The 14769-nt window shown below is 39.1% G+C and overlaps 1 protein-coding gene across 1 annotated transcript in view; it reads left to right on the top strand.

Annotated features, from left to right (window-relative positions):
* Positions 1–432: 432 nt before the first annotated feature.
* Positions 433–14769, top strand: part of PPP2R2C (protein phosphatase 2 regulatory subunit Bgamma) — a 210185-nt gene continuing 195848 nt past the window's right edge. Inside the window, exons 1-2 of the mRNA XM_068403259.1 lie at positions 433–448; positions 656–736. Coding sequence (XP_068259360.1) covers positions 433–448; positions 656–736 — 97 coding nt within the window. The remainder of the gene's footprint in view (positions 449–655; positions 737–14769) is intronic.

Genomic DNA, 14769 nt, shown 5'->3' on the forward strand with positions numbered 1-14769 from the left:
AACCTCTGCTCAGGGCCGCGCAGGGAGGCCGGGAGGAAGGCTAGGCTGTGGCGTCGCTTCCCCCCGCCGCCGCCGTGGCTGGGGCTCGCCTCAGGCAGAGCGGCCGCCCAGCCCCGCCGGCAGCCCCCGGACCCCCGCCGCGGTGCTGGGGCCATCCCGCGCCCACTCACACCTGTTGGGGCCGCGGCAGAGCCGTTGGTGCCGAGCGCCGCAGGTCCTGGCGAAGCTGCACCGCCTCCGCCGGGAGCTCCGGGCGGAGCCTCCCCTCCTTCCCGTCCTCCCTCCCCCGGCTCCCCGAGCGCCCCGAGGCAGCGCCGGCTGCCTGCACCGCCCGCTCCGCTGGGAGAAGGAGGAGGCGCCCCGAGCTACCGGCGCTGGGAGCAAAGCAAATAACAGTGCAGAGCACTGGGCGCCTTTCGGAGGGCGACACACATGTCCCACAAGCAGGGTATCTGGAGACGCTCTCCCTTCCCCGGCCCTCCCTGGTCCCCTCTTATCCCGCCGTTCCCTCCTCTGCCCCTTCCATCGCTCTTCCCCGCTCCTTTGCCTCTGCCTCTCCCCTCCACCACCCTCTTTCCCTTCTCCTTTCCCCAGTCCTCTCCCGTCCACCGGCACTGGGTGCCCCCGACTGACTCTGCCTTTCTTCCCTGCCCAGTTGGCGGCCCCCCAGGCGAGAGTTCGGTTGACTGGTGCCTCTACCAGCTCAATGGAGCAGCCGAGTTTGAGGTCTCTGAAGGTGAGTACAGGGGTGCTGAGGCGGGACGCGTCCCCTCGGCCACAGCCCTGGCTGGCGCCGTGTGGAGAAACTTGGCTCACTGGTGGGAGAGCGGCCGTTGCAGAACATGGCAGCCGCCCGGGGCGTGGGGCCTGTGGGGCGGCGAAGGAAGATGGCGCGTGGGCCCAGCGCAGGAGGGGAGGCGGGCTGGCAGGGGTGGCCGCTGATGGGTCGCATGTGCCAGGCCTCGTGTGAGTATCTCTGCTGGTTGTGTTTTGGTTTTTTTTGGGAGAAGTCGGGTTTTGCAGCTAGCGGCCTACGTGGCATCAGTCCTCTTGGCCTTGGCATTGGTGGCTACTGATGTGAGGGAGGCTGTACAGTACCTGCTGGAAAGTTTTCTGGCCTTTCCTCCCCTCAACTTTGAAGAGACAGCCTGGAAAGTTTTATTTTTGAATATTCTGCGATCAGAAAAGGAACAGCCTTTGGGTGCCAGGGCAAGAAAGTCTCCCCTCTGTCTCTGAACCATGTATGATTTTGAACATGTAGAGTATTTAAACTTAGATGTCAACCTGTATTTTCCAGTACACCAGATGTGTAGTGTGCAGTGTCTGTGAGCATATTTCAGTGTCTGTTTTCAGGTGAGTTAAGTGGAGCTGGGACCTTATCTCGGTCTGGTCTGTTGGTGTTAGGCATTTCTGAGGGGAGTGCATTTACTGTTTGTAAGGGCTTAAAGTGCATCACGAGTTCAGCTGGACTGAAAAACTTTCCAATGGTGATGAAAGTGACACACTAATAGATTGGCTTCAGGTTAGACATTAGGGAAAGCTTTTCAGCAGTGAAGCACTAGAATATGTGGGATAGGTAGACAATGAAATCTCACTCACTTGAGATGCTTAAGGTTTGTTTCACAAACATGGGTTGAAGTGATAAAGCTACAGATCTTTCCTTGGAGCAGGTAGATAGACTACCTGTGGGGTCTCTTTTAGCTTTATTATCTGTGTTTCTGTGGGATGTGCAGTTTTGTGTTATGTCTTGTGTTTTGCTGTTTGGAGAAGTGATTTAAACCCCAGTGTACTAATAATAAGCTACAGCTTGATCAAGGCTTTGGAGTAAGTTTATTTTTTTTTCCCCAATTATTCCATGGTGGGTGTACTATAAGGTATGCTTAATAGTGTGTGTAATTATACACTTGTGTATGAAAGCATTTCTTAAAATATGCTGTGATTTTGTGCCTAGATTAATTTTTTTTTTTGTGAAACTGCATACCAAGCCAGATGTGATGACGATAGGTGGGGGTGGAAATTACATCCGTATGAGGGAGTGTAATGAGTGAGTGACAGCATTTCTTAGGCATCATAAAATGTTGAAAACAAGCTTTAGGTTGGCATTTACTTTCATTTAAAGATTTGAATGAATAGAATATGCTTCTTAACCTTATTTGTCTGGGTAAATACAAGTGTTTCAGCACTGCTTTGAGACTATGATGTTTTCTCCTTAACAGGTGTTTTATTCCTTTGATTTTTTGGGGTCATCTTTTATCACATGACATAGTTTTACAAATCAGTTTGCTAATGCTGACTTCAGTTCTCTTTAATACTGGCAATTTATGGATGCCCAAATTTACTCCATGACTTGAATGGAAATATTACGTGTTTTCTCTCCTTTACTCGGCATGGGAATATGTGAAATTCAGAGAACAGGAAACAGGCTGAAGCAGTGTAATTTGGTCACATAAACTATAGAGTCAAAGTCATCTGCAGGTAGTAAACCCCATTTATGTTAATAGGATTATATATAAATATGACATGCATTTTCCAGATTACATGTTGTCTGTTAAATGCCACTGATATTTAGGAACACACACAGCAATGTAATCAGCACACTCTGCAGAGTGAAAAACAACATTTAAAAGAAAGGACCACTATGACAGGTGGCTTGACCTCTTTGCATGCCAGTGTTTTGGATAAAGTCCAAACCTTTTTCTTTGCTGAAGTTTGCCTCTAAAATAACTTAAATTAGACAGAGCCAAACAGAATCCTTAGCTTAAAATGGATTGTTCCTATGACTTCCAATGCAGATTTTTTTTCTATCCTTGTCCCAGTTCTTTTTACTTTTCAGAAAGGTTACAACTGTTGTGATTGCAGCTGCATTTTTTAGGACCACCTAACCAATGGACAGAAAGACTAATTAATCTATATTAAATATTGTTGTGTGTTTATCTAGATATGTATCTGCATAGATAAACATTTACGTATTAATATTCTAAGTTCAATGACTCCTCTGGGCACCTCTTGCTGCTTTTGCTATTGAATGCATGCAATGCACTTGCGGTATTCTGTCAGTTAGACTTTAGAATTGTGTTCTGCAACATTTCTGTCTTAGACTAGGAAAGAAAATTATTCTTTTTCCAAAAATAGATGTGTTAGATGAAAAACATTCATTTACATACCAGAAAAGCAAGATTGCATATTTCAAATGCAAGGAAAAATAGAGCATAGTAAGTAAAACATCACAATCAAAGCCAAGATAATCATGTTTGATTTAGTCTTGCTGCCTTGAAACAAAACCCTATTTCAAATATTGCTACTTCTATAATTAACGTCTAAGTACCAAATATATTTTATTCGTGCTAAAGATCTCAAAAGCACTTCACTCACATTAAGTGCAGCCTCACAAAAGCTGTGTGAAGAACAGTATTAGAGTATCCATTTACAGGCTAGCAAAATGAAATATAGAAGTTAAGGATGTGATTTTTATAGAAGCTGAATATCAGCTATTAAGCAGTTAGTACTTCAGAATTCTGAAAAGTCAAATCTTGCACTGTTTGCCCAGACTATCTAGTGGACTGTTAACAGGACTCCTTATTGCAGACCTTTTGCTTTAAGTTCCAAATCACATTAACTTGTTGCAAACTTGTGTAAGTTAAAGCATGTTTGAAATATTTTCTGCTGTGAATTCTAAGGTGGCATTATGTTATTCTAGAAAGCATTACATTGATTAATGATTATATGGTTAATGAAAAGATTGAGTCAAAAAATGGTATTTTTAGTTTTCACTCTTAAAGTTAGCTCATGAGAGACCTGAAATCGGTTTACTGTGTAAATTTTCTTTTCATCCTTTTTGTAGCTCTATGCTCTTGTGTGGCTGAAAGCTCTGTTAACATTAGTGCCTTGTGAATTGTGATGTGAACTTCCCTGTTACCTTATGCTGCTCTAACATTCTCATTTTATTTCTGAGTAATTGAAGAGAGATTTATTAGAGAAGATAAGATGGATAATATACTATTTTGTTGTAAAGGTACGTTTGAGTAATGTACCATTTGAAGGAACTAGAAGACTTGTGAACTGATGAATATGAATTTAATCACTATTAGGTTTACCTCCAATAGCTTTTTGTTTATTGTAGTCTTCAATCAAAGACAATAAGTCTGGATTTGGTTCGATACTGTCTTTTCCATTATTACACCAATTCCATGGAAAGCAATGTGATTGCACAAGCTTACAACTGAAGTAATGTCCTTGTGAGTCACGCCTTCATTAGTAAGGCCTAATTAAATAGGAAGTCTCCATCTGTAGATGCTTTTGCATCTCAGTTGTTTTTTGGCTGAACCAAACAATTGATTTTTCCTTGGTCTCTTCTGAAAAGGCATGGTAGCAGCTCTTTTCTTAACACTTCACAGTTTGCCAACATTTCTTCTGAAGTATGGTCACCATGAATGGATGTTGTATTTCCAAGAGGCCTTATTTGGAGGGGTATGCTTTGCAGTTCTGGGCTCCCAGTTGTCCAGTTGGGAGATTAGCGAAGTGAACTGTGCCTCTTGTGCACCCCACAATTGTGTGTTTCTTCAAAAGAAACCAAGGTGCTTGGAAGGGACCGGTATACCCCTGGTCTCACCCCAGCATAAGTTTAGGATGCTACTAGCTTGCATACAACACTGCAAGGTGCATCACAGGGCTCACGTGTGCCTTGATATACCCTCTGATGCCATGTATGTGGATGATACTGTTGTTCCAGTCCTACTTCAACATCCCTGTTATACATTCAGCAACTCCCTGTAGTTCATCCCTTTGTTTTACAGTCACTTATGTTGGTGTTTGGTTGGTTAACTATCACTGATGTCTGAGAGCTGCTGCAGTGCAGGGAAAGACTCCTGTCTGAAAAGTGTTGTCATCGTGCTTTGCTCCCGTTATGACATTATATGTGGCTGTGTAACACCAGACCCAGTAAAAGACACTTTACAAGAAAATGTACGTATTTGATTATACTTCTATTTGTTGTTGCACAATCTGACGTTAAGTTTCTATATGAGAAGTTCAGCATGATAAACAAAGAGGAAGGATTAAGGTATATTGAAATGATATTCATTCATATGATATCTTTACTTCTAGTGATACTTACCTACAATAATAGTCCATTTTGTGATATTTTTATCTATTGTTTATGGAGTCTTTGTTTATACATGGCATGGGTTTTGTAAGAAGCTTTCATAGAAATATTTCTGTAGGTTACTGTAAAAAAAGACTTCTTGAATGACAATAAAATACCAGAAAGCATATGTACTTGTTATGAAAAGGAAAAGGTGACTAGCTTATTTACATTTCTCATTTGTTGTTTCCTAATTTTGTGTTTTGATTAAGAGTTGGTTTGATTTTGATGGAGTAAATTAATTGAATTAAGTACAATAGGATTATTTAATTGCAATGATTTAGAAAATCCTTGCTTTCACAGTTTCTATTGGAACTTCATACGGGTGCTAGAGTATGTTTTCTCCTAAGAGTCATGAAGTGTCATTGACCATAAAACAAATACTTTGTTAATTATTTTCTTTTGGTAAATATCTGACTGAAGATGTTAGCTCCTTTTCAGTAACCTGAAAAGTGGTGTTGCTGTTTAGTTGAAGCTGGAAAAACAAACTAAGCTTTTTTTTTAACCAGGTTTTCAGGTTTCCCTGCCATTTTCAAGGACTCCACTCCCTCTAACATGCTGTACTTGTTTAGCTAATTTGCTGTCTCTTTGACGCCAGAAGTTGCAGCCTTCAACATCTCAGTTTCCAGAATGTGGTCTTCAGCCAATTGCCTTTTTACTCTCTAGTCTCCCATTGATCCTCTTTCTTTCCTTCCAGTCTTCCCCTTTTTAATATCTTTACTTATGTACTCAGTTGGGTTTTCTAGTTTCTCTTGGTTTCCTAAGCTTTGGTTTTACTTTCCCATTGTCCTACGTAACTCTTCTCTCTGCTAAGGGGACTGTGGGGGGTCTCAGTCCATTGACTGTTGCAGAGACTGGCAAAGGGGTCTCCCCTCTGCGTCACTGGAAGTCTGCTGTTTGCAGCAGGTGCCTGCACAGCAGATCTTAGCTCTTTTCCCTCTCTCACTATTTCCAGGTCTACAAGGCTTACCATTTTATATGATCCTTTCAGTTCCATCCAAAAAACTCCTGGCAATTTTGGTTTTGTCCGTGCTTGAATGATCAGAATTTCCTTGGGTGTTTCAGTTGGCTGCATCCTTTAAAATGCACTCAGTATACATATCATGAAAGATGAAATCACACTGTTGTGTGCCTGATTATGCAGATATTAGCAAGTCAAAAAATCATGCTTTCAAGTTATCTAGTCCAGAATTTGACAGGCACATCTTTTATGCTCCCTCTTTCTCATTAAATATGCAATAATTTAATTTATTTCGTGATTTTGTTATAAATAATAATACTGATGAAGTAAATAGTGATTTCATTGGGGCCACGACTTTGCCATTTAGACCAATTTTTATATTTAAGTCAAACATTGTCATACAGCTTGACTAGTGATGGACAATTTAAAGAGTATAGAATTGCCTGTGGTTCCAGCTGATATGCAGAAAAATCACCATGTCTTCACAAAGTCTTCTCTTCCATTATAGGTGAAATCAGAAAGACAGGGTTCCTTTATGGAGCTGAGTTTTATATAGGGGTAGAGAGTACCCATTTTCTGATCTTTCCAATTCCAATTTATAAATGTGCGCAGAAATTGCCCCAACTGTCTTGGAGAATGTCTGAATAGCTGATGTGCAGAGAATTTTTTCGTACTGTACATTTTTTTTTTTCTGTATGAACATGTCAAAGCTGAAAGCCATTCTAAGAAGATAAGATTCTTCTGTTTCAAGAATTACAACCCAGAAGCTTAAGTTCTGCAAATATGAATTCAGAAGTCATATTGCAGGCCATACGGGTGGGAAAGTGACCTGTTTTTAATATTTGTATTTATCAGTTCTTTTCATGAAAATGCAGTAAAATGCATTTTTCAGTAAAATGCAGAGAGATTTAAAGCAGAAGTCAGTATCTTTTCTTTTACATGTTTGTACTGCTTGATGAAAAAATTCCAAAATTATAGCGAAATATTCAGGGGTTTCAACTACCTTTCTCTCCTAGTATGCTACTCAGATATAAACTCCTTATTCAAAATAGTGGTCAGCAGCTCGCATCTTCGTAAGTCTATGTGTGATTGCTTCATGGTATATGACAAAACCCCAAAACAGTGAAAGGTGTGATTTACTTGCCAAATTCTGCATCTTGTCATTTAGGTTGAATTGTCGTTGTTTGGTGATCCAGAAGAGGGAGCTACCTCATAAATGTCTAGCAGTTTTGAATTTAACAAAGTCTCTTTTAAAACCCCTCATGGATATTTTTTTTTTTTTGAAAACTGAATCCAGAGATTTCATGTAATGCCTTTTTGGTCACTCAGTTCATAGTTTGTTGATTTCTAAGGACATCTTTAGGGACTTAGTTCTTTGATATCCTTCAGTTTTCTGTATCAGTTCAGTGTTTGTCTTTAAACATTGCGTTTGTATAACAACAAACGTTGTTTATAGACCTTTTCTGTAGCGTGCAGGAAGAACTTTGTGGTGGCTGGCCTTCCTCAGTGCAACTCCATCTGAGACAGAGGTGGCTTCTGGGCTCTTTTCCCAGTAAGCAGATACAGGTAGTATTTTGAAAATAGCAATATATAAGCAAAATTAGTGTGCACACTATGATGCGCTTTCTCTCTCTCTCTCTTTTTTTTTTTCTTTTTTTTTTTTTTTTTTTTTTCCCAGAACTGCAATGCAGTTTATAGTGAGTTAATATACCATTTATGGGCTATAAAAGCCAAGGCCCGTGAAGTATTGGGAGAAGGCATTATAACATGTACTGATGGTCAGGAAGGCAATCAGACTTTGCTGGGCATAAATTTAAAGTGCATGATTTAGCTAGGTTCTGGTATTCCCTGGTTGGCAGAACTCTAGATTGCTACCTGCTATAATGATAACTCATGTCAGAGCTATCATACCTCGAGGTTTATTGTTCGTCATTTTGTGTTAAGAACTGATGTGGTGATGTGACTGTTTCCTAAGGTAACTAGAGTATTGAGAAACAGGTGGGTCTTTTTCCAGGTGAATAATATGTTCCCTGTTTTTTGTCATTAAGAGCTAAGGAGGATGCTCTTAGTATTATGAAGCTTGTCTTTATTTTTCATCAAGAGTGAATACAACACTGTGCTGCTTATTTCTTTGTTGGTAATCACCCTTACACATTTCATGTGAATTTTGAGGTGTCCGTGGAGCCTTCTTTTCCTGGAGATAAATACAGGGTAGTAAAAGTCCTTGCAATGCCACTAAAGGGTGTGAACGAAGCATTTCATGTGTTAACAACATTGAATACTGCTGCATGTGGTAGTATCCTGCTGTTGACTTACCTGAGATTTCCAATTAGTAAATCTCTAAATATGACTGCTTTCATGGAAAGTACCACTGGATTCCATTCATACCTGTATGTGGTATTGTCATGTGGCCTTCAGGTTACGTGTGCAAACCGCTCTGTTAGAGCATTTAGACATTACATTAAGAAGTCGTGTACAACATTTTCAAACTTAAATGTACCACCGTGAAGAGCTCTGTGGCTTATTTTGAGTTATTTTGTGGAATACTTCTGAAAGTTCTTTATGTGTTTTTTACATGCACACAAATGTACGCGCACATGCACACACACTTTTTTCTTATGTTCATGCAAGATTTGTGTAAAAATGAAAGAAAGTTAAATTAGATCAATGTACATGTGTTTGACTTTTTCTTCCTCCAGGAGGTTTCAGAATAAGTACATAAATAAATACTATTTTTTTTATATACATAATATTTTGCACATGTGATGCATGGCTATTGTAGTTCAAATATATAACATTTTGAAATATTTGAATGTTCTTAAAACTGATGACCTATTTGTATGTTTTGAAGTCTTCCATTAAATACAATTTCTTTTCAGAACGCGTACGTTCCCCAGATGTTTTGGCTATGTTTATTTACAAGCACATTTTATAGAGGCTCATGTCACAGTGGATAGAGTTGACAGTTGTGCTGATCGCAGGAATATGCAAAATGTTAACCTCAGAAATCTTTCTCCACCTATCGTATTATGTAATTTCTACAAAATATTCAGAAGTATGATGCAAGGGACAGTTCCATTATTTTAGTTGGAACCATTTTAGTATTGCAGTTAATGTATTCAATTCAGAGACAATTATGTCTAGACGCTAACAGGGGCCATTGAGCTGACATTCTATTCATAGAGAGGGCATGTGTCATTCAAAAGGGAGTTGTAAGACTATTTAGGATGGTTGCATTGTTAGTGATGTGCCTTTCTGTTTCAAACAACTACCATAACTAATTGCCATATTTAGTAGTGTTTTCTTGGAATCCTGAAAAGAAAATAACCCACAATTTCTTTGCGCTGAATTATATAAATATATGTATTATATTAATATTCCTTCTCTTTATACCAAGAATAAACTTCTGTGTTATGACTAGACTCAAAGATGCAAAGTGGAAGTGTTATTCTTTCAAGACTTAACGGTTTTTTGTTAGATCTGTCCTACTGAGTAGTCTTCACAATCTTTGAAATTTTTAATACAGGGACTGTTGTTTGTCGATATCCATTCTTATCCATCAGATAACTCTTATTTTTGAAGGTTCTCTGATAAGCTCTTGTGTTAGCATTGTCAACTCTGCTTTCAAATTGAATGTTTATTCTAGAAACGCCCTGTGCTTCAGATTTTGTTTATTTGCAAGAAGCCCTAACTTGGAGTCCTTCATAATGATATGCAAAGTAGATATAATCGATTTAAAATAAGAATGAGCTCACATTTTAAGAATAATTCTTATTTTTCATGCACTGCAATCTGAAAAATTCAAAATGTGTTTTTTTCCCTTGAAGTTTTTCATGTGAACAGATTTTTTTGTTTCTTAAGCTTGGCAAGCTGTTACTCTCAGTGCATACTGTCTCATCTGCTCTAAACCAGGAAAGTGCAGCCATATTTTGCTTTGGCTGCTTTTCCTGGGTTTCTTGGAGATTTTGCTCCCTAAGAACACTTGCCCTAGTGAAACGTCCATCTTTTCTAAGTGGAGGCCAAGGCGACCTTTCAGGTCTGCCAGGTGCATTGGGAGTGTAGCCGTGCATTGATGTTTCTTCAGAAAGGTGCCGCCGTGCCTCAGGACCTTTGTGACTTTGTGTTGCTTTTTGATTTACCCCTCTCCTCATGCTCCCCCACAGCAACTAAAGATCTGTCTTAAAATGCAATACCTATGTTGACTTTTCTGGAAGTAGCAACTGTGCAATACAATTTATTTTGTTTTTAAAATACTGCAATATTAACTTGGTAATTCTGATTTCAAATCTGATTATTTTAGAGGCATAAGTGTTCAGTGACAGTTCCAAAAATACACAGAGATGTGTTAAAGGACTGACTCTCTTTTTCCTGATGATGTCAAAACGAAAATGTACTAGTGGGGAAATTGTAAAAAGAATATTTTGGGTCACGGAAACTGACCTCAAAGATTGAGCTTCTTGATTCTACCAAGAGGTGAAATCTACTAGAACATCTCTAGTAGCAGTAAGAGACTCTCTCTCTTTCCCCTATGCTGAGATAAGTCTCTGTAGCAGCTTGTGACCTATATTACACGTCAAGTGTCAGTCCTCAATACTCTTATGGCAGAAACCACTTCCTTTTACTGCATGTTCATAAGGTACCCAGAGCAACGCCTGTGCTCACGGGGGCTAGGCAATACTGGCCTTGACAGCCCTGTCACGCTTGCAGAGCACACTCACGAAGAAGCTGCAAAGCATCTGACAAATGTATATATATCTCCTCTCATCAAATACCTGAAAGAAAACATGTACTCAAACCCTGCGGTTAAAAAGTCGAACAAATAAAGGAGGATTGCAAAACCCAAACTTTTAATGACATCATCGTATACTGCTATTTCTATAGGTACCCTGCCACATTTGACTCACAGGTTTTATGTGGCTCTGTTTTACTCGTGTATGCAGCGTGAGAATACTTCTCCAGACATGGAGCTGTGTGTGGTTTCTTTGGTAAGAATAGTTACATATGTAACCATCTGTGTAGGTTCCTTTTTCATGGACAAAACCAGCAAATGCTTACCTATGTTAATATAACATTTGAGTTCAGATGATAGCACAAGTTAAGAAATTCAAACATATAGTTCCCACAGCAACCATAATTCAACCTCATCGCTGTGAAAGCACAAAAGCCCACACCAAATACCATGCAGAATACTGCATATATGCAAGTGTGTGAGATACAGTTGCTAGGAGAGCCATAAATTTTAATTTCTAGATGTATTTAGATTCATATTTTATATTTATTATTTGTATTTTATTGAAACAGTGCAGTAATGAAAAACTGAGGAAAAGAAGCCAGTTGGCTTAGTGTATCTTTTTGCTTTCTTGTAATGTACGAACAATAGATTGTCTTACTATCTCTGCCTTTTTGTTGGGTTTTCCTTTATTTCTAAGTGAGTACTATTGAATGTTACCTGCTTCCTTATCTGAGTATATTTTTTCTCTTTGTTTGGCCCTATTCCTGAACTGCAGCTAATGAAGTCTATTCGTTTGCCTACCAAGGGTAAATAAAGCAGAAATTTATCTGCATGTAGTCATACATCTTGTTATTCAACCACATCCATAGCTTAAGGTTCCATTATAAAATATCTCAAAGCATATGGAATATATTTCTTTTCAATATCTATTAGGATTCTTTTGGTTTCTTTGTTTGCCAGTTAAGTCTGCCAATTCCTTGATTTGGTCATGTTAGACATGTTTCGTTATTATCACAGTTAGTGAAGAGGTGGAAGTGTCCTTGTTTTGAAATTAGAAATATGTAAATATTTCAACTATGCTACTTACTTGGCATAGAAAGTGTTTTATAAATAATATTTACAGGATTTCCAGAAGTTGGTTGCCTGAAATATCTATATGATATGTTTTACTTAACCTTTCAGATCTGGCCAGTGGAGAGAGACTATGATATTTGAAGACTGGTATATTAAGTCCCATTCACATGAGTGATTATTATATCTGTAGGCTGAATTGAGCATTCATGATTATTTTTAAAAAAATTCGCTTTGACTGAAGCATATGCTAATACCTCATAATTTATATGAAAAAAAATCACGACGTAACTGTATCTCACCAGTCATTTTTTTAAAAAAAAAAAAAGGCATCAAGGAAAGTTAATGATAAGAGTTTCTCTTTAGTAAACTACAAAAAATTTAATTTGGACTTCATCTAGTTTCTACTGGACTAATTGTTCTCAGCCCTCCATCGCATCTTAGCCTGCAATGTGACCACTGTTATGGACAGTCTGGGCAGAGCTGAAAGACTGATTGAATGTGAAAATGTTCTCCTTAGGAACTCCGTGGATCCTGCCCTTCCCAGACAGTTAGGCAATCTGCTCCAGGAAACCTGGTTTGACAGTGCCCGTTATCTCTGCTGGGCAGAGTCCTATGGGGACCGTCACAGCCTACCTCAAAGCCAGGGTTAGGGCAATTCACTCTGCAGCCCCCCACCTTTCCAAAGCTTTTGTTGTTCTATTTCATTTTGTTCAAAAGCTAGTTATGAGCTGCACATGTATTATTGTACGTGTGTTTAAAATAAAGTTGTTAGTTTATATGAAATACGGGTTTCCTTGTGTAAGAATTTATAAACTGAAGTTTGAACTCTGTCTGAAAATGAAAACAAAACTTTCCCAGTGGCTCAGCAGTTTGTTAATAGATAAACACAGCAAGATTAGTTAAATTCTGGCTACCATCTGATCAAGAGTTGGTCTAGTCTTTCCACAGGGACTTCACTCTTTCTGAAATGAGGAAGGGGACTGGGAATTGTGAATCGCAGGAATTCTTCTAGGGGTGGGCAGAGTGCTGGAATTTGAGTGGAATCCCGGGTAAAAATTTGATGCATAAGGCTGTATGTACTGCTAAAAGAAGACCCCCTTCATTAAAGTGAATATTCCCTTTTCAATTCAATAAAGTGAATGTGGTCATAAGCTTGCATGGACATCCTGATGACATTTCTTGCTCCAATGTATCTAGTTAATATTTTGGGGCTTTCGTAAAGTGTGGACAGTTACAAGGGTGTTTAATTTCTTCTGTTCATCCTCCTACACCTAGTAGTTGTGGTGTTAGTATTTGAACTGAAATCAATAAGGGCAAACTTCAGCGGAAACAAAGAACTGCATTGGGATGATTAGAGGTAACTGGAAAACAGCAAAACGTTCCACTTGAAATTGAGCTATTGCTAGTAAATAGTAATGCGTAAATAAACACAGAGTCTAGAAAACACTAAGTTTACATTCCTGTTTCATTACAAGTTGATTAATAACACTGTTGCTGGATGATTTGGTGCAGCGATACACTGTTATTTTATACAATTAATTGCTCTGCTTTTAGGCCCAGGGAAGTGAAATGCACTGTCGATACTGCCAGAGATTGCTGGTGATCTTGGCGACCTCGTTTTGTTTTGAGGTGATGCGGATCCTGTGGGAGAGAATGGCTGAGCGGGGAACTGCTTTCTGTGCAGTGGCAGAAGTTCCTGCTATTGTGAACAGGGTCATAGTTTCAACAGTTACTGTCATCAGAGGAGAAAGTTGTGTAACTCTACTAATGCATGTATTTTTCCTCAAGCATGTATTATCCTCTGTGCACATATGGCCCCAGAGCCGTGGATTTCCTAATGGAACGTAGGACTTTGATGAAAGTGGATGGTCATGTCACCTTGCAGTTCTCAGTGGAGAAGAAAATCTTCCTCGGTGGGATTAAAACCATCTGCTTGCGTCATGGGCTGTTAGGTGTGAGATATGATTTGACTTTCATTTATTAGTCGCCATTAGTAGATGGAGGGTTTTTTGGTTGTTGTTGGTATGGAGAGTACAATGTTCCATCTGTTAGGGATTTTTGTCATTTCTCTTCATTTCGAAATATGTATTTTTGTCAATTACAATTAGGAAAGGGTTAATGAAAACTTTTTGCAATTTCTTGGTTTAATTTTTCAGCATTAGAGTATTTTACATCTATCTGCAGTCATTTATTCTGTCATCCAGTCAAAATTACCACAAAGATGTTTGAATTATACTTGTTAACTCTGACAGAAGTTTTCTGGAGGAGTGGGTAGTACTCTGTTATTGAAGCTGGCAGCACAGTTCCTTTTGCAGGGTCGTATTTCCAGTTTCCAACTTTGACCAGCTCCTAACCATTGAGGCTAATAATAATAATAATAATTATTATTATTATTATTTTTCTGGGTTTGCCTCAGGCTGATTTTTCACAGAAAATTCTAGTGAAAACTATCTACTTGGCTTTGAGCGTAAGCCTCACAAGAAAATGCCTGGTATCCTTTTGTGCATTAAAAAAGAAAGAATTATGTGAACCTTTTGTTTGAAAAGCTCTAGTACTTGCATGCTTTGAAGCAGGAACATCAATTTGACAAGGTGAATATAGTCAATTTGACAAGCTGAATATAGTCAATTTGACTAAATTCAGGAGGGTCTTTCACTATCCCTGTGAATACCCACTCTGCTTTGACCAGTTTATAAACCTCTGAAAAATCACAGTTCAGATAATCTCATTTAAGTGTTGCTAGAGGTAGGTGGATAGGTTCCCCCCCTCCCCGCCTTTTCCTTCCTTCTGACAGTTCTGTATACAGTGAATGTTCCCCAGTGCAGAAATGAATTGACCTTTTTTCTAATTGCAATTCTGGTC

The sequence above is a fragment of the Nyctibius grandis genome, chromosome 6 (assembly GCF_013368605.1).
Source record: "Nyctibius grandis isolate bNycGra1 chromosome 6, bNycGra1.pri, whole genome shotgun sequence".
NCBI classification, from domain to species: domain Eukaryota; kingdom Metazoa; phylum Chordata; class Aves; order Nyctibiiformes; family Nyctibiidae; genus Nyctibius; species Nyctibius grandis.